Here is a 26712-nt window from a genome sequence, read left to right on the forward strand (position 1 = left end):
AAACTCAGTTTTCCACAATTCCTGACATTTAATCCTATTAAAAATGTCGGCTTTGGTCAGGTAGGATACCCACTTTATTTTATTATTCTGACAATGCAATGTCAGAATAATAGTAGAGAGAATTATTTATTTCAGTTTTTATATCTTTCATCACATTCCCAGTGGGGTCAAAGTTTACATACACTCGATTAGTATTTGGTAGCATTGCCTTTAAATAATTTACTTGGGTCAAACATTTCAGGTAGCCTTCCACAAGCTTCCCACAATAAGTTGGGTGAATTTTGGCCCATTCCTCTTGACAGAGCAGGTGTAACTGACTCAGGTTTGTAGGCCTCCTTGCTCGCACAAACTTTTTCAGGTCTGTACACAAGTTCTATAGGATTGAGGTCAGGGCTTTGTGATGGACATTCCAATACCTTGACTTTGTTGTCCTTAAGCCATTTTGCCACAACTTTGGAAGTATGCTTGGTGTCATTGTCCATTTGGAAGACCCATTTGCAACCAACTTTAGTTCCTGACTAATGTTTTGAGACGTTGCTTCAATATATCCACAACATTTTCCTCCCTCACGATGCCATCTATTTTGTGAAGTGCACAAGTCCCTCCTGCAACAAAGCACCCCCGTGCTTCACAGTTGGGATGGTGTCTTCGGCTTGCAAGCATCCCCCTTTTTCCTCCAAACATAACGATGGTCATTATGGCCAAACAGTTCTATTTTTCTTCCATCAGACCAGAGGACATTTCTCCAAAAAGTACGATCTTTGTCCCCATTTGCAGTTGCAAATCGTAGTCTGGCATTCTTATGCCGGTTTTGGAGCAGTGGCTTCTTCCTTGCTGAGCGGCCTTTCAGGTTATGTCGATATAGGACTCGTTTTACTGTGGATATAGATACTTTTGTACCGGTTTCCTCCAACATCTTCACAAGGTCCTTTGCGTTGTTCTGGGATTGATTTGCCTCTTTTCACATCGAAGTACATTAATCTCTGATTTCCTGGTGTTTTTACAGTTTTATGTCCAACAATGAAAATTCAACAATATTTTTTTTTTGCTCAGAAAACTGTCAGGCCGCTAGTTGGGGAACCCTGGTCATAATGCTTGATGAAAATTACTGGAAAGAATTCATTACAACAGACTTAACCAGGTAATCTATAAGTCTTTGCTAGGTAAAGGTCCACCTTATCTCAGCTCACTGGTCACGCTCCAGCAGATATATCTCACTGGTCATCCCCAAAGCAACACCTCCTTTGGCCGCCTTTCCTTCCAGTTCTCTGCTGCCAGTGACTGGAACGAATTGCTTATATGTCTCTCACTAACTTTGAACATCAGCTAACTAAGCAGCTAACCGATCGCTGCAGCTGTACATAGCCCATCTGTAAATAGCCCATCCAATCTACCTACCTCATCCCCATATTGTTTTTAAATGTACTTTTCTGCTCTTTTGCACACCTATCACTCCAGTGTTAATTTTCTCAATTGTAATTACTTGCTACTATGGCCTATTTATTGCCTTACCTCCTCACGCCATTTGCACAGACTGAATGTAGACTTTCTTTTTTTTCCTATTGTGTTATTGACTGAATGCTTGTTTATTGCATGTGTAATTTTGTTGTTTGTGTCGCACTGCTTTGCTTTATCTTGGCCAGGTCGCAGTTGTAAATGAGAACTTGTTCTCAACTAGCCTGCCTGGTTAAATAAAAGGTGAAAAAAAAAGTTTCACACGAACCAACAAACGGGTGTTATCATTCTACAGTGGTTCCTGCAGCATACCTCAAACTGGTTTGATTAGAACATCCAGCTTCGATTGACGCAACGGTCAGCATTTGAGCTAGCCACACTTTTACAGAAACACAGTCCTTACAAAGTTATGTCCTGAATTGTGACAAGTTTATTTTTGGATGCAATGTTCAGACATTCACAGAAGTAGGAACAGCATACATAATCATCCAAACCGATCAATGTAATGTAGTCCTAGCGCTAACTGAGGAAATATTGACATAACACAAGCAGTCATATTTAGGCAACTCTCGGCTGACAGAAACCACAATATTAATTTGTTTGTGTGCGCCGCCATGTTCAGGGATGCAAACTGCCAAGGGCATTGAAACATGCAACAACAAAAAAATCCCTGCTAGGGGGAAATGCAGGTTTTAACTAACTAAACAACAAAGAATATGATCTACATGATCATTCTCCGTGTGTAAAATAAAAAAAGTGGTTAATTTGAACCTAACTCACAGCTAAAAAATGTAAAGAAAGCAATCCAATGTTATTTGTTGCCTAGACTTTACTGCAAATGACACTCAAGTCTTGAGATGAAAAAAACAAACACTAATATTGCAGTTCGCCATGACAGCCGTTATAATTGAACGCTTGTGACCACACATAAATGTTGCACTTGGGGAAAAAACATCTTAAAGTAGAATAGAATGAAACAGACATTCTATTTTTGCTCTATTATAGTGGCCACTTTAGATATTGATCAAGTGCACAAGGCTACTACAAAATTAACAGTCACCGAGTAAAAAATATATAATCCCATATCACTCACTCACACACAAATAAAATGTTATTGGTCACATACACATGGTTAGCATATGTTAATGCGAGTGTAGCGAAATGCTTGTACACATGTTACTGTCAAGTTTAACACAACAAAAAGCTAGTTAACATTTCAGATTTCCAGGGTCCAGTAAGCAACTAACGCGTTATAACTTGAGGAACGGCAAGGAGTCGTATAGCGAATTGGTTAGGTTACTAATGTTATCGCATCTGATGTTGTAATGTTAGTTAGCTAATGTTAGCTGTCTGACTTTATTAGCAAGCAAATTTTCACACCATAAACTAAATTATTTGATCAGATGAGTTGGCTAATGTTGCTCAACATTTCTGGTTAGCTAACAGAGAATTCGATCCAGCTAGCAAGGTACTTAACAATGCTAATACTTGTTCCACCACACTTTCTCCCCTACCTCAAACTTTCCAAACGCCAGTTGTTTTTCGGTTACAGCTCATGAAGTACGCTTCATCACCTTCTCACCCCCCATCTCCATGGTCAGGCTTCTCACCTAACGTTACCTCTTCGTTATCGTTCAGGGGACGAGATGCTGTAACTGACAAACTGACTTTCCAGAGGGCGCGCTGATGCTGTAACTAGTCAAATTGGTTGTCTCTTCTTTCTTCAGTCGCGTGCTACGCTGCATTCTGTTGTTATGCGAACGACTGGCTGAGCCTTGAATACAGCCAGTATTGCTCCAAGAGCACATCACTCGTTCGCTTACATCCAGTAGTGATCCCACCCCCCAGTTTGCATTACTGCATGTTTTTTTTTCTTCCGCGTAAACCAAAGATAAGAGGAGACAAGATGAGTTTGTCTGTTTGCAGTATGCATGTTGAAGGTGGTGTCTTGTCTACGATCATTCGTTTCCCTTCATTCACTTCCGGAAGTTTACTTGAAAACATTAATAAAACTGTAAATACATTATGCCACATACATGCATGCTTGCATACATACATACTACAGTAGAAACAGAAACACCATATACAGAAAGTAAGGTACTTTGATAGGAACGCACAAGTCCAAAGTTATTTGTAGGAAAAACAGTGGAGGCAATGCGAGCACCAGCCAGAAAATGTGCCAGTTCAAACTGTTAGAAAATACAACTTATTAGAACATTTTAAATGGATAAATTGAAACATAGCCTACAGATAATTTGCACGCAGCGAGTGTTAACAGTGAGTGCATTCTGACATGAGGTGCATAAAGCAACTCACGCTGGGGCGACCGTTAAGAGATATTTGGAACTCGCATATGAAAAAGTTAAGAAAAACTAAATGAAACGTCTTGGCAGGGAAAAAATCATTTTGCATAAAATGTGGGTTGAGACACTTATGTAGCTGTCACAACTAGCCTTAAAATAATGCAATATGTCACAACGTGTAAATATGTGTTATGAAGGTGTTATGACCATATGACAAGTTAGGTCAGCTGTTAGCACATGGCCATGACCATGTCATAACGTGTTATGACGCTAGATGTCAAGTAAAATGTTACTGAAAGGTGGAATGCTCCTTATGTGGTTTAGCAGGGCACATCTGAAAAAAGGGGAAATTCAGCAAATCCCTCTTCTGCCTTTCAAAGTGGCGCTACAAAGTATTAACTTAAGGGGGCTGAATAATTTTGCACGGCCAATTCTTCAGTTTTTGATTTGTTAAAAAAGTTTGAAATATCCAATAAATGTCGTTCCACTTCATGATTGTGTCCCACTTGTTGTTGATTCTTCACAAAAAAATACAGTTTTATATCTTTATGTTTGAAGCCTGAAATGTGGCAAAAGGTCGCAAAGTTCAAGGGGGCCGAATACTTTCGCAAGGCATTGTACATGCTTCCTGTCTTGGAGTCTAATGGTTTATTCTAAGCAAATCAAGTCTATAAGTAACAGTTAAAGTTTCATATAACGTTTGTTCTTCCATTATGCTCTAGAGGTAAAACCTGAAAAGCACACTAGCCCTGTTGGACTGGACTCCGCCAAGTGTCAAGTGTGTGTGTGCGAGTGTGAGTGTGGGCTCATTGCCTGAGAGGTGACGGGAATATCAGTGTGACGCCTATCGACCACAATAAATCAAAATACACCTGAGTGCTCTAGTAACACAACAGGTCAGCATGCGCAGACACAAACATGCAGACTCCGTTCGAGACATGTGTCTGTTGCTTAGCAACACTGCATCCCAGTGCAGCACAGGTGTAAACTGTAAACTCTTTCCTCAGTGAGACAGAAGAGTTGTGCTGGTGAGGTATGCCTACTAAATTTGTGAGCTGAGATAATTATCACCTACCACCCACAAGCGGAGAAAAAGGCCACAGCCATCTATAAGAATACCAAAGACACCGACATCTACAACGTGTAACAGACATGTCACCAGTTGGCTGTTCTAGCATGACTTAAATGTTAAATGCAGCTGTTTTGATCTCAATATCAAATCATTTCTGGGTAACAATTAAGCACCTTACTGTGAAATGGTAAAAAATAAATACAAATAGCTTCTTAGCAAAGAGCAATTTCTAAAACAAGAATTTAGCTAGGACTGTCTGGGAGTGGTCTGAGTTTGGAGGTGGAAACTAGCCGTTTTGGGAAGAGAGGTTTGAAACTCTGTTTCTTATTGGTCTATTAACTAATTGACCGCCTGCTGATGTCACCGGGCAGGCCAAAACACCATCCCAGCAAAACAGGTTGAAATTTCAGCTGATCTTTTCAAACAGCTTTTACTCTAAAATGGCGTTATCATTTTCACAATATCACAGTATTATTCCAACCTCAGTGTGGAAATATATATAACACGCAGGATTTCACGTTTTTGACTGCACTGGGCCTTTTAAGACTTGTAGAATGTGCAGGGCTCATCCTTCACTGAATGGCCACTCCCACGTCCTAGAAAAGAATCAATCTCCTCCAGGACATGCAGAGACGTGTCCTGAAGCCACTCCTGCTTTGTCTTGGCTGTGTGCTTCGGTTTGTTGTCCTGTTGAAAGGGGATCCTTCGCTCTAGTCTGAGGTCCTGAGCGCTCTAGATTAGGTTTTCATCAAGGATCTCTATGTACTTTCCGCCGTTCATCTTTCCCTCGATCCTGACGAGTCTCCCAGTCCCTACTGTTAAAATACAAACTAACAGCATTACGCTGCCACCACCGTGCTTCACCGTAGGCCTGGTGCCAGGTTTCCTCCAGACATGATGTTTGGCATTCATAGAGTTCAATATTGGTTTTATCAGACCAGAGAATCTTGTTTCTCATGGTCTAAGAGTCCTTTAGGTGCCTTTCGTCAAACTCGAAGCAGGCTGTCATTCCTTTTACTGAGGCGTGGCTTCCTTCTGACCACTACCATAAAGTTCTGCAGAGATGGATGTCCTTCTCCCATCTCCACAGGGGAGCTCTGTCAGAGTGACCATAGGATTCTTGGTCACCTCCCTGACCAAGGCCCTTCTACCCCGATTGCTTAGTTTGGCCGGGTGGCCTGCTCTAGGAAGATTCTTGGTGATTCCAAACTATTTCCATTTAAGAATGGAGGCCGCTGTGTTGTTGGGGACTTTCAAAGCTGCGGACATTTTTGGCATCCTTCCCCAGATCTGTGCCTCGACACAATCCTTTCTCGGAGCTCTACGGACAATTCCTTCGACTTCATGGCTTGGTTTTTGCTCTGACATGCACTGTCAACTGTGGGTCCTTATATAGACAGGTGTGTGTCTTTCTAAATCATGTCCAATCAACTGAATTGACCCCAGGTGGAATCCAATCAAGTTGTAGAAACCTCTCAAGATTGATCAATGAAAAACAGGATGCACCTGAGCTTTATTATGTGTCTCATAGCAAAGGGTCTGAATAATTATGTAAATTGTTTTGACATTTGCTAAAATGTCTAAAAACCTGTTTTCACTTTGTCATTATGGGGTATCTTGTGTAGATTGCTGAGGAATTTTATTTATCTAATCCATTTTTTTTAAGGTGGGAACATTACAAAATCTGGAAAGTCAAGGCATCTGAATACTTTCCCGAAAGCACTGTCTATATACAGAACCAGCCAAAAGTTTGTTAACACCTACTCATTCAAGAGTTATTTCATTGTTTAAATTTTTTCTACAATGTCGGAAAATAGTGAATACATCAAAACTATGAAATAACACATATGGAATCATGTAGTTACCAAAAAAGTGTTACACAAATCAAAGTGGCCACCCTTTGCCTTGATGATAGCTTTGCACACTCTTGGCATTCTCTCAATCAGCTTCACCTGGAATGCCTGAAGGAGTTCCCTTGAAGGAGTACCCACATAGGCTGAGCACTTGTTAGCTGCTTTCCTTCACTCTGCGGTCCAACTCATCTCAATTGGGTTGATGATGATTGTGGAGGCCAGGTCATCTGACGCAGGACTCATCACTCTCCTTCTTGGTCAAATAGGCCTTACACAGCATGGAGGTGTGTTGGGTCATTGTCCTGTTGAAAAGCAAATGATAGTCCCACTAAGCACAAACCAGATGGGATGGCGTGTCGCTGCAGAATGATGTGGTAGCCAAGCTGGTTAATTGTGCCTTGAATTCTAAATAAATCAGTGTCACCAGCAAAACACCCCCACACCATCACACCTCCTCCTCCATGCTTCGCGGTGGGAAGCACACATGCGGAGATCATCCATTCATCTACTCTGCGTCTCACAAAGACACGAGAGATGGAACCATAAACCTCAAATTTGGACTCAGACCAAAATGACAGATATCCACCTGGTCAATTGCTCGTGTTTCTTGGCCCAAGCAAGTCTCTTCTTATTGGTTTTCTTTAGTAGTGGTTTCTTTGCTGCAATTCAAACATGAAGGCCTAATTCACACAGTCTCCTCTGAACAGTTGATGTTGAGATGTGTCGGTTACTTGAACTCTGTGAAGCATTTATTTGGGCTGAAACTTTGAGGCTGGTAACGAATGAACTTATCCTCTGCCGCAGAGGTAACTCTGGCTCTTCCATTCCGGTGGCGGTCCTCAAGAGAGCCAGTTTCATTATAGCGCCTGATGGCTTATGTGACTGAAATGTTCTTTATGTCTTAAAGAAATGGTGGACTGTCGTTTCTCTTTGCTTATTTGAGCTGTTCTTGCCATAATGTGGACTTGATCTTTCACCAAATAGGGCCATCTTCTACCACCCTACCTTGTCACAACACAACTGATTGGCTAATGCGCATTAAGGAAAGAAATTACACAAATAAACTTTTAACAAGGCACACATATCAATTGAAGTGCATTCCAGATGACTACCTCATGAAGCAGGTTGAGAGAATGCCAAGAGTGTGCAAAGCTGTCATCAAGGCAAAGGGTGGCTACTTTGAAGAATCTCAAATATATTTATTTGTCACTTTTTTGGTAACTACGTGATTCTATATCTGTTATTTCATAGTTTGATGTCTACATGGTAGAAAATAGTAAAAAATAAAAGAAAAACCTTGAATGATTAGGTGTGTCCAAACTTTTGACTGGTACAGAAATATACACTGCTCAAAAAAATATAGGGAACACTTAAACAGCACAATGTAACTCCAAGTCAATCACACTTCTGTGAAATCAATCTGTCCACTTAGGAAGCAACACTGATTGACAATACATTTCACATGCTGTTGTGCAAATGGAATAGACAACAGGTGGAAATTATAGGCAATTAGCAAGACACCCCCAATAAAGAAGTGGTTCTGCAGGTGGTGACCAGAGACCACTTCTCAGTTCCTATGCTTCCTGGCTGATGTTTTGGTCACTTTTGAATTCTGGCGGTGCTTTCACTAGTGGTAGCATGAGACGGAGTCTACAACCCACACAAGTGGCTCAGGTAGTGCAGTTCATCCAGGATGGCACATCAATGCGAGCTGTGGCAAGAAGGTTTGCTGTGTCTGTCAGCGTAGTGTCCAGAGCATGGAGGCGCTACCAGGAGACAGGCCAGTACATCAGGAGACGTGGAGGAGGCCGTAGGAGGGCAACAACCCAGCAGCAGGACCGCTACCTCTGCCTTTGTGCAAGGAGGAGCACTACCAGAGCCCTGCAAAATGACCACCAGCAGGCCACAAATGTGCATGTGTCTGCTCAAACGGTCAGAAACGGACTCCATGAGGGTGGTATGAGGGCCCGACGTCCACAGGTGGGGGTTGCCAGAGAACACCAAGATTGGCAAATTCGCCACTGGCGCCCTGTGCTCTTCACAGATGAAAGCAGGTTCACACTGAGCACGTGACAGAGTCTGGAGACGCCATGGAGAACGTTCTGCTGCCTGCAACATCCTCCAGCATGACCGGTTTGGCGGTGGGTCAGTCATGGTGTGGGGTGGCATTTCTTTGGGTGGGCCGCACAGCCCTCCATGTGCTCGCCAGAGGTAGCCTGACTGCCATTAGGTACCGAGATGAGATCCTCAGACCCCTTGTGAGACCATATGCTGGTGCGGTTGGCCCTGGGTTCCTCCTAATGCAAGACAATGCTAGATCTCATGTGGCTGGAGTGTGTCAGCAGTTCCTGCAAGAGGAAGGCATTGATGCTATGGACTTTCCCGCCCGTTCCCCAGATCTGAATCCAATTGAGCACATCTGGGAGATCATGTCTCGCTCCATCCACCAACGCCACGTAGCACCAGACTGTCCAGGAGTTGGCGGATGCTTTAGTCCAGGTCTGGGAGGAGATCCCTCAGGAGACCTCATCAGGAGCATGCCCAGGCGTTGTAGGGAGGTCATACAGGCACGTGGAGGCCACACACACTACTGAGCCTCATTTTGACTTGTTTTAAGGACATTACATCAAAGTTGGATCAGCCTGTAGTGTGGTTTTCCACTTTAATGTTGAGTGTGACCCCAAATCCAGACCTCCATGGGTTGATAAATTTGATTTTGATTGATCATTTTTGTGTGATTTTGTTGTCAGCACATTCAACTATGTAAAGAAAAAAAGTATTTAATAAGAATATTTCATTCATTCAGATCTAGGATGTGTTATTTTAGTGTTCCCTTTATTTTTTGAGCATTGTATATACAGTTGAGGTTTGAAGTTTATACATATACTTAGCTTGGAGTCATTAAAACTCGTTTTTCAACAACTCCACAAATTTCTTGACAAACTATAGTTTTGTCGGTTAGAACATATACTTTTTGCATGACAAGTAATTTTTCCAACAATTGCTTACAGAGTATTTCACTTATAATTCACTGATCACCATTCCAGTGGGTCAGAAGTTTACATACACTAAGTTGACAGCTTGGAAAATTTCAGAAAATGTCATGAAGCTTCTGATATGCTAATTGACCTAATTTGAGTCAATTGGAGGTGTACCGGTGGATGCATTTCAAGGCTTACCTTCAAACTCAGTGCCTCTTGGCTTGACATCATGGGAACAAATCTAAAGAAATCAGCCAAGCACTAAAAAAAACACTTGTAGACCTCCACAAGTCTGGTTCATCCTTGGGAGCAATTTCCAAACACCTGAAGGTACCACATTCATCTGTACAAACAATAGTATGCAAGTATAAACACCATGGGACCACGTAGCCGTCACACTGCTCAGGAAGAAGACACGTTCTGTCTCCTAGAGATGGACGTACTTTGGTGCGAAAAGTGCAAATCAATCCCAGAACAACAGCAAAGGACTATGTGAAGATGCTGGAGGAAACAGGTACAAAATTATCTATATCCACAGTAAAACGAGTCCTTTAAATCAACAGAACCTGAAAGGCCACTCCGCAAGGAAGAAGCCACTGCTCCAAAACCGCCATAAAAAAGCCAGACTACGGTTTGCAACTGCACATGGGGACAAAGATTGTACTTTTTGGAGAAATGTCCACTGGTCTGATGAAACAAAAATGGAACTGTTTGGCCATAATGACCAGCATTATGTTTGGAGGAAAAAGGGGGATGCTTGCAAGCCGAAGAACACCATCCCAACCGTGAAGCACGAGGTTGGCAGCATCATGTTGTGGGGGTGCTTTGCTGCAGGAGGGACTGGTGCACGTCACAGAATAAATGGCATCATGAGAAAGGAAAATGATGTGGATATATTGAAGCAACATCACAAGATATCAGTCAGGAAGTTGAAGCTTGGTCGCAAATAGGTCTTCCAAATGGACAATTACCCCAAGCATACTTCCAAAGTTGTGGCAAAATGGCTTAAGGACAACAAAGTCAAGGTATTGGAGCGCCATCACAAAGCCCTGACCTCAATCCCATAGAACATTTGTGGGCAGAACTGAAAAAGCACGTGCAAGCAAGGAGGCCTACAAACCTGACTCAGTTACACCAGCTCTGTCAGGAGGAATGGGCCAAAATTCACCCAACTTATTGTGGGAAGCTTGTGGAAGGCTACCCGAAACGTTTGACCTAAGTTTAAATTGTTTAAGGCAATAGACTCAATTAGTATTTGGTAGCATGTAAACTTTTGACACATTGGGAATGTGATGAAAGATAACTTAAATAAATCGTTCTCTATTAAATCAGGATATTTTCTGCTTGCAGGCTGTAATATTTTTATTTGTTGGCTTTAATGCAAGCTATTTTTTTTTACATAGATGGCAATAAGTTATTTTAGGTTTGAATCATTTTCATTTAGATTTGGATCTAATTTTGATTAAACACGACAATGATTTTGAGATACGAAGACGTCATTACAAATTAAACTGTTCCATAAAATGTGCACATGAAAACCATAACTTGCACGCAGATCAGTGGAAATGGTAAGATAAATTGCCATTCCACATGAGAAAACAATTGCAGACTACTCGTGTAGCTTATTACCAGCAACTTCAGGAGTGTAACATTAGAAAGCCAGCAGGAGAAGGATGATTGGGTCAGGTTAAGGATTTTTTTTCTTCAGGTTATCTTGATCTCTGGCTCCCTCTTTTGAGTCATGTGCGTCTTATTTCATCACACAGTGCGCTTAAACCCTCAGACAAGCTCAATGCATATCATTGATTTTATTAAAGGTGTGTCAGTGTAACGGATGTGAAATGGCTAGCTAGTTAGCGGTGGTGCGCGCTGATAGCATTTCAATCGGTGACGTCACTTGCTCTGAGACCTTGAAGTAGTGGTTCCCCTCGCTCTGCAAGAGCCGCAGCTTTTGTGGAGTGATGGGTAACGATGCTTCGAGGGTGACTGTTGACGTGTGCAGAGCCTCCCTGGTTCGCGCCCAGGTCGGGGCGAGGGGACAGACGTAAAGTCTATACTGTTACATCTACATAAGGAAAAATACACCTTAGACTGGTCAAAAGAACAGACAACTTTCGGTCGGCCAAGATCCAATTTTTTGGACAGCCCAACACTAAACACATTTTTTTCACCTTTATTTAACTAGGCATGTCAGTTAAAGAACAAATTCTTATTTACAATGATGGCCTACCCCAGCAAAACCTGGACGACGCTGGGCCAATTGTGTGCCACCCTATGGGACTCCCAATCACGGCCGGATGTGATACAGCCTGGATCGTAAAAGGGATACTTTGTGATTTTGGCAATTAGGCCATTTACAGTGGCAAGAAAACGTATGTAAACCCTTTGGTCATAAAATTTGATCTTCATCTAGGTCACAACAATAGACAGTCTGCTTAAACTAATAACACACAAACAATTATACGTTTTCATGTCTTTATTAATCACACCGTGTAAACACTTCCAGTGCAGGGTAGAAAAAGTATATGTGAACTCTTGGATTTAATAACTGGTTGATCCTCCTTTGGCAGCAATAACCTCAAGCAAACGTTTTCTGTAGTTGCGGATCAAACCTGCACAACAGTCAGGAGGAATTTTTTGACCATTCCTCTTTACAAAACTGTTTCAGTTCAGCAATATACTTGGGATGTCTGGTGTGAACGGCTCTCGAGGTCATGCCACGCATCTCAAATCGGGTTGAGGTCAGGACTACTGTGTTTTGGGTCGTTGTCCTGTTGCATCACCCATCTGCTGAGCTTTAATTGGCGGACAGATATAAAGACATTTTGCAGGAGAATGTTAGGCTAAACATGGGGATTAATTTTTCCGTCGATGATAGCAAGCTGTCCAGGCCCTGGGGCAGCAAAGCAGTCCAAACCATGATGCTCCCTTCACCATTCTTTACAGTTGGGATGGGGTTTTGATGTTGGTGTGCTGTGCTTTTTTTTCTCCACACATAGTATTGTGTGTCAACTTTAGTTTAATCCGTCCACAGAATATTTTGCCAGTAGCGCTGTGGAACATTCAGGTGCACTTTTGAAAACTTCAGAATTTGGGAGAGAAGTGGCTTCTTCTGTGGTGTCTTCCCATGAACACCATTCTTGTTTAGTGTTTTACGAATCGTAGACGTTAGCATGTTCCAGATATTTCTTTAAGTCTTTAGCTGACACTCTTCTTAACCTCATTGAGCTTTGTCATACTTTTGTAACCCTTCCAAGCTTTATGCAAGTCAACGATTCTTAATCTTAGGTCTTCCGAGATCTCCTTTGTTTGAGGCATGGTTCACATCAGGCAATGCTTCTTGTGAAATGCAAACTCAGATTTTGAGTGTTTTTTAATAGGGCAAGGCAGCTCTAACCAACATCTCCAATCTCGTCTCATTGATTAGACTCCAGGTTAGCTGACGCCAATTAGCTTTTGGAGAACTCATTAGCCTAGGGATTCACATACTTTTTCCAACTTACACTGTGAATGTTTAAATTATGTCTATATTGAATACAATAATGTGTGCTATTATAAGCACACTAGGTTAGTCTATTGTTGTGACTTAGATGAAGATCAGAACAAATTTGATGACCAATTTATGCAGAAATCCAAGTAATTCCAAAGGGTTCACATACAGTGGCAAGAAAAAGTATCTACTGCCCCAGTCAGAAAAACTCATGGATACCATTTTTATGTCTCTGTGTCCAGTATGAAGGATGTTATAGGTAGTATTGCAAGCCAATGCTAACTAGTGCAATGGCTGGAAGTCTATGGGTATCGGATCCTTCATACTGGACAGAGAGACATAAAACTGGGATCCACAATAACATCTGACTCTGGGGAAGTAGATCCCGAAGTATCCCTTTAACTAAAGAGCCAACACTCTATATATTGAATATATTCCATGTTCTTTGAATTGTTCCAGAGAACAGTCAGTGTGTCACAAACCACATTGATTAGTCAGCTCCCTTGACAGAATGGAGAAAGCAGCAGGAAAACAAGTCGTTGTGGAAGTCACACTAGGTGAGCCTCACAGTGGGCAGAATACTGCTAAAAGAGACAGAGCACATTGGGAAGAGAAAACACATTCCAAAAAATAATGTGCTTTAATTTCTGCCTCAGAGCATCCATCACAAGACATTAGCTGTGTAAACAGTATGTTTGCGTGTCTATTCCGTGTTCACTTGCCCATGCACACAGCTCTGCACAGAGGGAGTGACAAATTACTCATTGGGATTTATAAAGCCTTAAACGAAATAAACATACATGATTAATTTGTGCGTATCTTCGAATATGATGTTTAAAGAAACAAATTAGTCTGTCTAAAAGGACCAACTGGTTACACATTTTAATTTGTAAAAATCATGTGTTTCAAACGCATATCAATATTGGTGTGTCTGCTCTCATGTAGGGCAACCTGGGACAGCCTTGCGTTGTGTCAGCATCATCTCCTGAAATACCTGCTTCTCGCTAAGCGCTGTGATCTTAGCCTGAAGTTCGTGGAGCTGCTTCTTCAGATCAGCATTCTGCAAAGGAAGGCAAAGCTCTTTTTAGGGCACTTTCATACCAAGTTCCAAAAATGTACATCCAGGTTCACTTGAAAAGGCAGTTTGGTTGGTTCATACATTCATACATACATATATAAAAAACACACACACAAACAGTACCAGTCAAGTTTGGACACCCATTTTCTACATTGAGAATAATAGTAAAGACATCAAAACTAGGAAATAATACATTTGGCATCATGTGATAACCAAAAAAAAGTGTTAACAAATCAAAATATATTTTATATTGGAGATTCTTCAAAGTAGCCAACCTTTGCCTTGACAGCTTTGCACACTCTTGGCATTCTCTCAACCAGCTTTTTATTTATTTCACCTTTATTTAACCAGGTAGGCAAGTTGAGAACAAGTTCTCATTTACAATTGCGACCTGGCCAAGATAAAGCAAAGCAGTTCGACACATACAACGACACAGAGTTACACATGGAGTAAAACAAACATACAGTCAATAATACAGTATAAAGAAGTCTATATACGATGTGAGCAAATGAGGTGAGATAAGGGAGGTAAAGGCAAAAAAAAAGGCCATGGTGGCAAAGTAAATACAATATAGAAAGTAAAACACTGGAATGGTAGATTTGCAGTGGAAGAATGTGCAAAGTAGAAATAAAAATAATGGGGTGCAAAGGAGCAAAATAAATAAATAAAATAAATACAGTAGGGAAAGAGGTAGTTGTTTGGGCTAAATTATAGGTGGGCTATGTACAGGTGCATTCAAAATTCAATGCTAAGGCAAGGGGAACAGCAACAAGTACAGTTTACAAGAAAGTATAATTTACTGCTGCTGACAGTCTCAGATCCACAGAGTTTTGTTATGGTATCTGGTTATTTCTTTCACACCTCTGTTTAAATTGTAAATGTTTATGCTCCCAATTGGGATAATGTTGATTGCATTAACCAACTTGTTTCTTTGCGTCCCAATCTCAACCCGCACGATTACATTTTTGGAGGCGACTTGAATTGTGTGATCCACCCAGTCTTGGACCACTCAAACCCTAGATCATCATCTCCCTCAAAATGTCCAGCGCTATTTCTGCATTTATAAGCTAGGCAGGATTTGTAGATCCATGGAGATTACTTTGTCCTAGTAACAAAGAATTCTCTTTTGTTTCACATGTGCACCACTCCTATTCTAGAATAGACTACTTCTTCGTAGATAAAGCTCTTCTCCCCTCTGTTAAGTAGAATACTCTGCCATTGTTATTAGTGACCATGCTCCTCTGTCGCTCGACCTCTCACTGAACTATACAGACCCCCACATGGAGACTTAACCTACTTTCAAACAATTTATTCTGCACCATTCTATCAAATGCAATTGCTGTCTTTATTGAAACAAATAAAACCGAACCGATCTCTCGATCTACACTTTGGGACACACTTAAAGTTGTTAATAATAATTTCCTATTCCTCTCTTCTCAATAAACAGAAAATTAAAAACAGCTGATCAATGCAATTCTGGAATTAGACCAACAATATTCCGCCTCTACATCACCAGAACTTTACAAAGGCTGAGTCTTCAAACTCAGTACAATTTACTATCCACAGATAAGGCTGAGCTGCAGCTAATTGTTCTGTTTAAGAATATAGGGAAAAGGCTGGTCGACTTCTAGCTCATCAACTCAAGTGCAAATCTGCCTCACAGCTGGTCCCTCAAATTCACAACACCTCAGGTGTCTTAAGTAGTCCTTCTGAAATCAATACTACTATCAAATGTTTATTATGATCTATACACATCAGAAGGACCTGAAGAAAATTCAATTATGAATGATTTTGACAATTTGGAAACTCCTACCCTTAATACAGAGAAGAGAGGGAATGGATCTAGCTTTGCAGTTAGAGATTATTAATTCAATAACAGCAATGCAAAGTGGAAAATCGCTAACCCAAATGGCTACCCAATTGAATTCTACAATGTTTGATGCCAAACTCCACCACCACCTGCTTGAAATGTTTGAAACCGATACAGACCGATCTCACTTTTAAATGCAAAAGTATTGGCGAAATTGCTTGCCTCTCGATTAGAATCCACTATGAGACATAACAGATCAGACAGGGTTTATTAAGGGTCGACACTCCTTTTCTAACATTCGATGTCTGCCTAATGTCATACTCTCCTGCATCTTCGGACGTTCCTGAAGTAGTTCTCTCTTTAGATGCGGAGAAGGCATTTGACAGGGTAGAATGGTAATATTTATTCTCTGTAATGGGAAAATTTGGCATTGGTGCGAACTTAATTACCTGGGTCGGACGGTTGTACTCAATACCCAAGGCATCAGTACTTAGAAAAAAAAACTTTGTTCAAAGTATTTCCCATTATCAAGGGCCACATGCAGTGGATATCCAATGTCCCCTCTGTTATTTGACCTGGCGATAGAACCCCTTTCCATCATGCTAAAGGCCACACCCTCAATACTTGGTATCTACAGATGGGGACTGGAACACAAAGTTTCCTTGTATGCAGATGACTTGCTTTTATATATATATCTCAGACCCTGAAGTGTGTGTCCCTGTGGTAGTGGGCCTAATGCGTAGGTTTGGTGTGTTTTCGGGTTATAAATTGAATTTCTCAAAAAGTGAATATTTTCCTATTAATGAATTAGCATTACAAATTCCACGGGATACTATTCCATTTCATATGTCCAAGTCTGGCTTTAAATATTTAGGGGTCCAATATCACCAATATCCAATATACCTCGTCTTCCCTCCATTATGAGAAATTTACTCCCCTAACCAGCAAACTTCAACTGGAATTTCAGAGATTGAGTATTCTCCAGTTCACTTCCATTTGATTTATTTTACAATATATCAAATGCTTCAGAAAGGGTTTGAAATAAAGTCGCAGCCAAGTGCAGAAATGTTTTTTTCGGAGTACCAAACAATCAATCTCTGACAAATAGACAGCTCTGCATGCCATTGCCTCCCCATTAGCCCGCAGAAGGATTTCATTCGATTGGAAATCTATCAATCCTCCCTTCCTTAGCATCAGATCTTGGAGGCTGTCCCTAAAATCTAAAAAATAAGTATACCATTTGAGGGTCAAAATGTTATCTTCCATTCATTGTGAATAAAATATCACACACACACACACACACACACGTTCAAAAGTTTGGGTCTCTTCGAAATGTCCTTGTTTTTGAAATAAAAGCACATTTCTTGTCCATTAAAATAACATCAAATAGATCAGAAATACAGTGTAGACATTATTAATGTTGTAAATGACTATTGAAACTGTAGCTGGAATATATTTATAGGCGACCAACACTCCTGTGTTCCAGTGGCTACTTCTTAGCCAATCCAAGTTTAGCATTTTAAACGGCTAATTGATCATTAGAAAACCCTTTTGCAATTATGTTGGCACAGCTGAAAACTGTTGTTCTGATGAACCTGTTTGGGATAAGGGGCAGCATTTTCACGTTTGGATGAAAAGCGTGCCCAGAGTAAACTGCCTGCTACTTGGTCCCAGTTGCTAATATATCCATATTATTAGTAGATTTGTACAGAAAACTCTGAAGTTTGTAAAACTGTTCGAATGATGTCTGTGAGTATAACAGAACTCATATGGCAGGCAAAAACCTGAGAACAATCCAACCAGGAAGCGGGCAATCTGAGGTTTGTAGTTTTTCAACTCTTGGCTTATCGAAAACAGTGTCTATGGGGTCAAATTGCACTTCCTAAGGCTTCCACTAGACTGTCAACAGTCTTTAGAACCTTGTTTCAGGTTTCTACTGTGAAGGAGGGGGGAATGAGAGCTGAATGAGTCAGTGGTCTGGCAGAGTGCCATGAACTCGTGACACGCATTCACGTGCAAGTTAGCTTGAGTTCCATTGCATTTCTGAAGACAAAGGAATTCTCCAGTTGGAACATTATTGAAGATATGATAAAAACATCCTAAAGATTGATTCTATACTTGGTTTGACATGTTTCTACTGACTGTAAGAGAATGTTTTGACTTTGTCTGCTCGTGTGTCATGAATTTTGGATTACTGGGCTGAACGCGCTAACAACAAGGAGGTATTTGGACATAAAGATGAACTTTATCGAACAAATCAAACATTTGTGGAACTGGGATTCCTGGGAGTGCATTCAGATTAAGATCATCAAAGTGAATATTTATAATGTTATTTCTGACTTCTGTTGACTCCAACATGGCGGATATCTGTTTGGCTTATATCTGAGTGCCGTACTCAGATTATTGCATGGTTTGCTTTTTCCGTAAAGTTTCTTTGAAATCTTAACACAGCGGTTGCATTAAGGAGAAGTATATCTTTAATTCTGTGAATAACAGTTGTATCTTTTATCAATGTTTATTATGAGTATTTCTTTAAATTGATGTGGCTCTCTGCAAAATCACCAGATGTTTTGGAAGCAAAACATTATTGAACGTAACGTGCCAATGTAAACAGATTTTTGGATATAAATATGCACTTTATCGAACCAAACATGTATGTAACATGATGTCCTATGAGTGTCATCTGACGAAGATAATCAAAGGTGTTTTTTTGTGACTTGGCTTTGACCTAACACAACGACCTATATGTTGTGCTTTCGCTGTAAAGCCTTTTTGAAATTGGACACAATGGGTAGATTAACAAGAAGTTTCTTTCATTTGGTGTATTGCACTTGTTAACCTGTCTAGGACACAGTTTCCGCTAGCGGAACCACCCCCCAACATTCCGCTGAAAAGGCATCGAAGGAAATTCATTACATTGGCGCCATGTTCAGAAATGCCTCCAAATTATCCGGAGTAATTACAGAGAGCCACGTCATATAACAGAAATACTCATCATAAACTTTGACGAAATATAGACATATAATTAAAGATACACAGGGCTGTACTGCAGCGCAAGCTGTGCCATCAGAGTCCCTGGGTTCGCTCCCAGGCTCTCTCGTAACCGGCCGCGACCGTGGGGCAACGCACAATTGGCCTAGCGTCGTCCGGGTTAGGGAGGGCTTTGTCTCATCGCGCACCAGCGACTCCTGTGGCGGGCCGGGCGCAGTGCGCGCTAACCAAGGTTGCCGGGTGCACGGTGTAGCCTCCGACACATTGATGCGTGCTGTGTTAAGAAGCAGTGCGGCTGGTTGGGTTGTGTATCGGAGGACGCATGACATTCAACCTTCGTCTCTCCCGAGCCCGTACGGTTGTAGCGATGAGACAAGATAGTAGCTACTACAACAATTGGATACCACGAAATTGGGGAGAAAAAAAAAAGAAAAAAAAAAGATACACTGGTTCTTAATGCAACCACTGTCAGATTTTTTTTTTTTACTTTCCGGAAAAAAAGCATACCATGCAATAATCTGAGACGGCGCTCAGACGTAAATACATTTCTCCGCCATGTCAACTGAAATACGAAATTACATCATAAATATTCCCTCCTTCCCTCCTCCTCCCTCCTTTGATGATCTTTCATCAGAATGCAGTGCAAGGAATCCTAGTTCCGCAATAAATCGTTGTTTTGTTCGATAATGTCCATTACTAGTGTCCAATTAGCTACTTTTGCTAGCACGTTTAGCTCACATGTCCAAAAGCTGGCGCCGGTCCAGGCGAACTCGGACGAAAACAGGTCGAATAAACTGGTCAAACTAAGTAGAGAATCAATCTTCAGGATGTTATCATCATATATATCAAATAACGTTCCAACCGGAGCATTCATTTTTGTCTACAGAGTAATGGAACACATGAAGATATAATGAGTACTGCGCATAACCAGGAACTGGCATTCTGCCAGACCAGTGACTCATTCCCCTCCCATCCGGCCCCACATCACACTAGAGGCATCATTCAATGTTCTACTGACTGTTGACATCTAGTGGAAGGCGTAGGAAGTGGGATGTGAATAGGCAATGAGTTGAAAATCAACCAGCCCCAGAATTTCCACTTCCTGTTTGGAAGTTTGCCTGCCCTATGGGTTCTGTTATACTCACAGACATAATTCAAACAGTTTTAAAAACTTCAGAGTGTTTTCTATCCACCAGTAATAATACTATGCATATATTCCCATCTGGGAAAGAGTAGGAGGCCGTTTACCCTGGGCACGCCTTTCATCCAAAAGTGAAAATACTACCCCTTAAAAATCATACAATGTGTTTTCTGGATTTTTGTTTTAGATTCCGTCTCTCACAGTTGAAGTGTACCTATGATAAAAATTACAGACCTCTACATGCTTTGTAAGTAGGAAAATCTGCAAAATCGGCAGTGTATCAAATACTTGTTCTCCCCACTGTACATCAACCAATTGCCTGTAGTACTCACGCTTTAAAAACTCTCGACCATTGTTACTCTTACTTCCAGGATGGCTACAAGGCCCACCCCGCCCTCCCTTCGGCATATCAGATCACGATATTCCATTCTGATCCTTCCTATAGGCAGATACTCAAACAGGAAGTACCCATGCTGAGGTCTATTCAATGCTGGTCTGACCAATCAGAATCCATGCTTCGAGATTGTTTTGATCATATGGACTGGGATATGTTCTGGCTTGCCTCAGAGAATAACATTGATGTATACACTGACCGAGTTCATAAGGAAGAGTATATGGGATGTTGTTCCCACTGACGAAAACCTAAAAAGAAAAAAAAACTACCCAAACCAAAAATCGTGGATAGATGGCACTATTCGCAAAACTGAAAGCTCGAACCACCACATTTAACCACAGCCAAGTGACTGGGAATATGGCCGAATACAAACAGTCCAGTTATGCTCTACATAAAAACATAAAATCAAAGAGGAAAAACGTCAGTACAGAGAGTTGGAGTCGCAATTCAGTATGTGGCAAGGACTCCAGACAATTATGGATTACGAGGGGAAAACCAGTCACGTCGCGGAGACTGACGTCTTGCTCCCGGACAAGCTAAAACACCTTTGCCCGCTTTGAGGACCATCGACGCGGCCTGCTCCCAAAGGACTGGGGGCTTTCCTCCTCCGTGGCTGATAGGAGTAATACATTTTAGAGTGTTAACCCTCGCAAGGCTGCCGGGCCCAGATGGCATACCTAGCCATGTCATTCGCAGACCGGCTGGCTGGAGTGTTTACGGACATATTCAATCTCTCCCTATCCCAGTCTGCTGTCCCCACCATTGGTTACCTGCACTTTCTTGGGTACAGGAACAAACTAAATGACTATCGCCCAATAACACTCACTTCCGTCATCATGAAGTGCTTTGTGAGGCTAGGTAAGGATCATATCATCTTCACCTTACCTTTTTAGACCCACTGCAATTTGCATTCCGCCCCAATCAATCCACAGATGAAGCAATCGCAATTGCACTGCACTCTGCCCTATCCCATCTAGAAAAAAGCAATACCTTTGTAAGAATTATATTCATTGACTACAGCTCAGCCGTAAACACCATAGCACGCTCCAAGCTCATCATTAAGTTGGGTCTGAATCCAGCTCTATGCAACTGGATCCTGGACTTCCTGACGGGTGGTGACGATTAGGAAACAACACCTCCACTACGCTGATCCTCTTCACAGTGGCCCAACAAAGGTGCATGCTCAGCCCCCTCCTGTACTCCCTGTTCACCCGTGACTGCGTGGCCATGCACACCTCCAACTCAACCATCAAGTTTGACGACACGCCTCCCGAGTGGTGCAGTGGTCTAAGGCACTGCATCGCAGTGCTAGCTGTGCCACTGGAGATTCGGGGTTCGAGTCCAGGCTCTGTCACAGCCGGCCACGACCAGGAGATCCATGGGGCTGTGCACAATTTGGCCCAGCGTCGTCCGGGTTAGGGGAGGGTTTGTCCGGCAGGGATGTTCTTGTCCCATAGCGCACTAGCGACTCCTGTGGCGGGCCAGGCGCAGTGCATGCTGACACGGTCGCCAGGTGTACGGTGTTTCCTCCGATACATTGGTGCGGCTGGCTTACAGGGTTAAGTGGGCATTGTGTCAAGAAGCAGTGCGGCTTGGTTGGGTTGTGTTTGAGGAAGCACGGCTCTCGACCTTCGCCTCTCCCGAGACCATACGGGAGTTGCAACGATGAGACGACTAACTACCAATTGGATACCATGAAAAAGTGGTAAAAAAAATAAATCAACTTTTGCAGACAACAGTAGTAGGCCTGATTTACTAATAATGACGAGACAGCCTAAAGGGAGGTGAGGGCCCTTGCGGAGTGGTGCCAGGAAAATAACTTCTCCCTCAACATCAAGACGAAGAAGCTGATTGTGGACTCCAGGAGACAGCAGCGGGCGCACGCCCCGATCCACATCGACGGGGCCACAGTGGAGAAGGTGGAAATCTTCAAGTCTTCAGTGTACACACAGGTAGTCTTGTGAGGAAGGCTCAACCGTGCCTCCTCAACCTCCGCAGACTGAAGAAATTTGGCTTGGCCCCTAAGACCCTCACAAACTTTGACAGATGCACCGTTGGGAGCATCCGGTCAGGCTGTATCTCCCCTTTTGTATGGAAACTGCACCGTCCGAAACCACAGGGCTATCCAGAGGGTGGGGCAGTCTGCCCAACGCGTCCCTGGGGGCACACTGCCTGCCTTCCAGGATATTTACATCACCCAATGTCACAGGAAGGTCAAAAATATTCATCAAGGACATTAACCACCCGAACCACGGCCTGTTCAACCAGCTATCATCCAGAAGGCGAGGTCAGTACAGGTGCATCAAAGCTGGGACCGAGAGTTTACAGTACCAGTGAAAAATGTGGACATCTACTCATTCAAGGGTTTTTCTTTATTTGTACTATTTTCTACATTGTAGAATAATAGGGAAGACGTCAAAACTATGAAATAACACCCATGGAATCAAAAAAGTGAAACAAATCATAATATATTTTATATTTGAGATTCTTCAAAGTAGCCACCCTTTGCCTTGATGACCGCTTTGCACAGCCTTGGTATTCTCTCAACCAGCTTGATGAGGTAGTCACCTGGAATGTGTTTAAATTAACAGGTGTGCCTTGTTAAAGGTTAATTTGTGGAATTTCTTTCCTTGTTAAAGCGTTTAAGCCTATCTGTTGTGTTATGGCAAGGTCGTTTTTTGTTGTTGTAAAAGAAGAAGTCCATATTAAGGCAAGAACAGTTCATAAGCAAAGAGAAAGGACAGTCCATTACCTTAAGATATGAATGTCTGTCAATTGGTAAAATTTAAAGAACTTTTAAAATTTCTTCAAGTTGAGTCACAAAAACCATCAAGCGCTATGATGAAACTGCCTCTCATGAGGACTGCCACAAGACACAGTTCTCTGCTGCAGAGGATACGGTCATTAGAGTTACCGTCCTCAGAAATTTCAGCCCAAATAAATGCTTCGCAGAGCTCAAGTAAGACGCATCTCAACATCAACTGTTCAGACGAGACTGCGTGAATCAGGCCTTCATGGTCGAATTGCTGCAAAGAAACCACTACTAAAGGACACCAAGAAGGCCAGCATCTCGGAGTCGCCTCTTCACTGTTGACGTTGAGACTGGTGTTTTGCGGGTACTATTTAATGAAGCTGCCAGTTGAGGACTTGTGAGGCGTTTTTTTTCTTTCAAACTAGACACTAATGTACTTGTCCTCTTGCTCAGTTGTGCACCAGGGCCTCCCACTCTTTCTATTCTGGTTAGAGCCAGTTTGCTCTGTTCTGTGAAGGTGGTAGTAGTACACAGCGCTGTACGAGATCTTCAGTTTCTTGGCAATATCTCGCATGAAATAGCCTTCATTTCTCAGAACAATAATAGACTGACGAGTTTCAGAAGAAAGTTATTTGTTTCTGGCCATTTTGAGCCTGTAATCGAACCCACAAATGCTGATGCTCCAGATACTCAACTAGTCTAAAGAAGGCTCGTTTTATTGCTTCTTTAACTTCTTATGGCTAGGGGTGGCTAACTTTTATACATTAAAAAGCATACAATGTGATTTTCTGGATTTTTGTTTTAGATTCCATCTCTCACAGTTGAAGTGTACCTATGATAAAAAATTACAGACCTCTACATGCTTTGTAAGTAGGAAAACCTGCAAAATCGGCAGTGTATCAGATACTTGTTCTCCCCACTGTAAATGCTACCTGAATTTTCTTAGATATACTTTGTATATGCGGTTTCCAGTTTGCACAAAGTCCAGTTTAGTTCCTTGAGGGCCGTCGTGGTATCGGCTTGGGGAAGAATATACACGGCTGTGACGATAACCAAAGACAATTCTTTGGGAGCTAATGTGATCGGCATTTGATTGTGAGGTACTCTAGGTCAGGTGAACAAAAGGGCTTGAGTTCCTGTATGTTACCACAATCACACCATGCATAGTTAACCTTTTGTGGGTTCCAAATATCTCTAACGGTCACCCCAGCGTGAGTAGTTTTATGCACGTGATGTCAGAATGCACTCACTGTTCCAAAATGTGACTGTTACGCAACAGGACAGTTAACACACGCTGCCTGCTTGTGATCTATAGACTATTTTTCAATTTCAAATTATTTTCCAACAAGTTGTATTTTCTAACTAAAATTTGAATGGAGAGGTGTTCCGCTTCCTCATTAACTCACAAAGAAGTAGCCCATTTAAGCTGCTGTACGGATGAGGATAGTATATCCAGAGAGAGCCATGATTACGTGAAACAGAGTATGTTAGAGTCCCTGATATCTTTCTGGAACTTTATTTTCCATGGACTGAACATTAACAAGTAATACACTTGGAAGCGGTGGATGGTGTGCACGCCTTGAGTCAGACGACAAGTCCATTCCGAATACCTCTTCTCTACCGGTGACGTCTTGGAGCACCCTCGGTGATAAGTTAAATTGCCTTGGGGATACGAATTCGGATCCAATTCGGGAAAGTCGTATTCCTGGTCGGAACGCTGGTGAGTTACCGCCGCTCTGATATCCAAAAGTTATTTATGGCTGTATGTAATAATGCAAAAAACGTTCTGGGCTAATAATGTAAGCAATAACTACTAAATAAATTCTGCAAAGTTGCTTAGGAGGTAGAAACAGAGCTGCAATTCCTATCGGCACCATCAGTCTACTGAAAACAAACCAATTATTAACTGAAATTGTATTTACCTGTGGGTCCTGTTTCATCTGGGTGACCAGTTTCTGTAGAAGAAAGAGATACATGTGGGTAGGATAACAAATGCATTCAGGGACATTCCGCAAGACTACTACAGCCTGTGGACAGTGAAACCTATAGGCAAAACATTCAACTGTGTCCCATACCCAAATTGTGACATTGGTCATCATTCAGTCTGAACAAACATAAAATTGAATAACACATACAACACTTTGTATTTTCATCATTATAGTATATGATTATTATTATTTGAATATTTGATTAGGTTATGACTTTATAAAATACTGAAATGTGACTTTTTACATGTAAATTACATACTGATACATTTTACATACAGTATTTACATTCAACTTTATAAAGACATACTATAAGGCCTACAGTAGGCGGAGTTAAAAATTGCCTACTCATCCTGAAGATAACTAAAACAAATCGATAAATGAGTGTGTAATCGTCAACAAAGTATAAAAATAACCCTAACACGCTAAAGAACCACCTACCTTCATTAACTGGGTGCTAAACATCTGGTTCCTATTGCTATGAGGTGACATGGGACATGACTAGGCAGAAGACTTACTAAGCTGGCCTTTCAAAGCGCTGATGCCAGGTCTACTCTATGTGGCTGACCACTCCTCTGGGAGAGTCCTGTTCAATGTGCTGGGAGTGTGGTTATGGGACACTGGTGCGTGACCTATGTGGTTATGGGACACTGGCCTGACCCCACTGGTGCGCAACAGCAAGGAGGCTGAAGACCTGGCCTGCGTAGTGAATAGGGTGTCATTTGGGATGCATCCATTATCTAGCACACTCATGCTTACTCACTAACAAACATGTAATGAAAATGGATGCTTGAAGTTGCCACAAATAGTGCATTTGGAAAGTATTCAGACTTAACTATTTCCACATTTTATTACGTTACAGCCTTATTATGAAATTGATTAAATTGTTTCTTTTTTCCCCCTCCATCTTGGTGGTTCATCATTCTTAAATTGAATAAGTTTGGGAGGCCACTGTGTTCTTAGGAACCTTCAACGCTGCAGAAATGTTTTGGTACCCTTCCCCAGATCTGTGTCTTGACACAATCCTGTCTTAGAGCTCTACAGACAATTCTGTCGACCTCATGGCTTGGTTTTTGCTCTGACATGCACTGTCAACTGTGGGGCGTTATATAGACAGCTGTGTGCCTTTCCAAATCATGTCCAATCAACTGAATTTACCACAGGTGGCCTCCAATCAAGTTGTAGAAACAGCACCGATGATCATTGGAAATATGATGCACATGAGCTCAATTTCAAATCTCATAGCAAAGGGTCTGAATACTTATGTAAATAAGGTATCTATTTGTTATTTTTAATACATTTGCTAAAAATGCACAAAAGATGTTTCGCTTTGTCATTATGGGGTATTGTGGATTTTATTAAATACATTTTTGAATAAGGCTGTTACGTAACAAAATCTGGAAAAAG

The 26712-nt window shown here is 41.7% G+C and overlaps 1 protein-coding gene across 5 annotated transcripts in view; it reads right to left on the reverse strand.

Moving 5' to 3' along the window:
• The window catches only part of LOC110525336 (PHD finger protein 21A), a 108598-nt gene that overhangs the window by 64315 nt on the left and 17571 nt on the right, over positions 1–26712 (reverse strand). For all 5 annotated transcript variants that reach the window (XM_036980395.2, XM_090234803.1, XM_036980413.2 and 2 more), the window contains 2 exons: positions 25243–25275; positions 14149–14214 (listed from right to left, as the gene is read on the reverse strand). In XM_036980395.2, coding sequence (XP_036836290.1) covers positions 14149–14214; positions 25243–25275 — 99 coding nt within the window. The remainder of the gene's footprint in view (positions 1–14148; positions 14215–25242; positions 25276–26712) is intronic.

Source organism: Oncorhynchus mykiss, chromosome 1 (assembly GCF_057628025.1).
Source record: "Oncorhynchus mykiss isolate SJ-2025 chromosome 1, ASM5762802v1, whole genome shotgun sequence".
Taxonomy (NCBI): domain Eukaryota; kingdom Metazoa; phylum Chordata; class Actinopteri; order Salmoniformes; family Salmonidae; genus Oncorhynchus; species Oncorhynchus mykiss.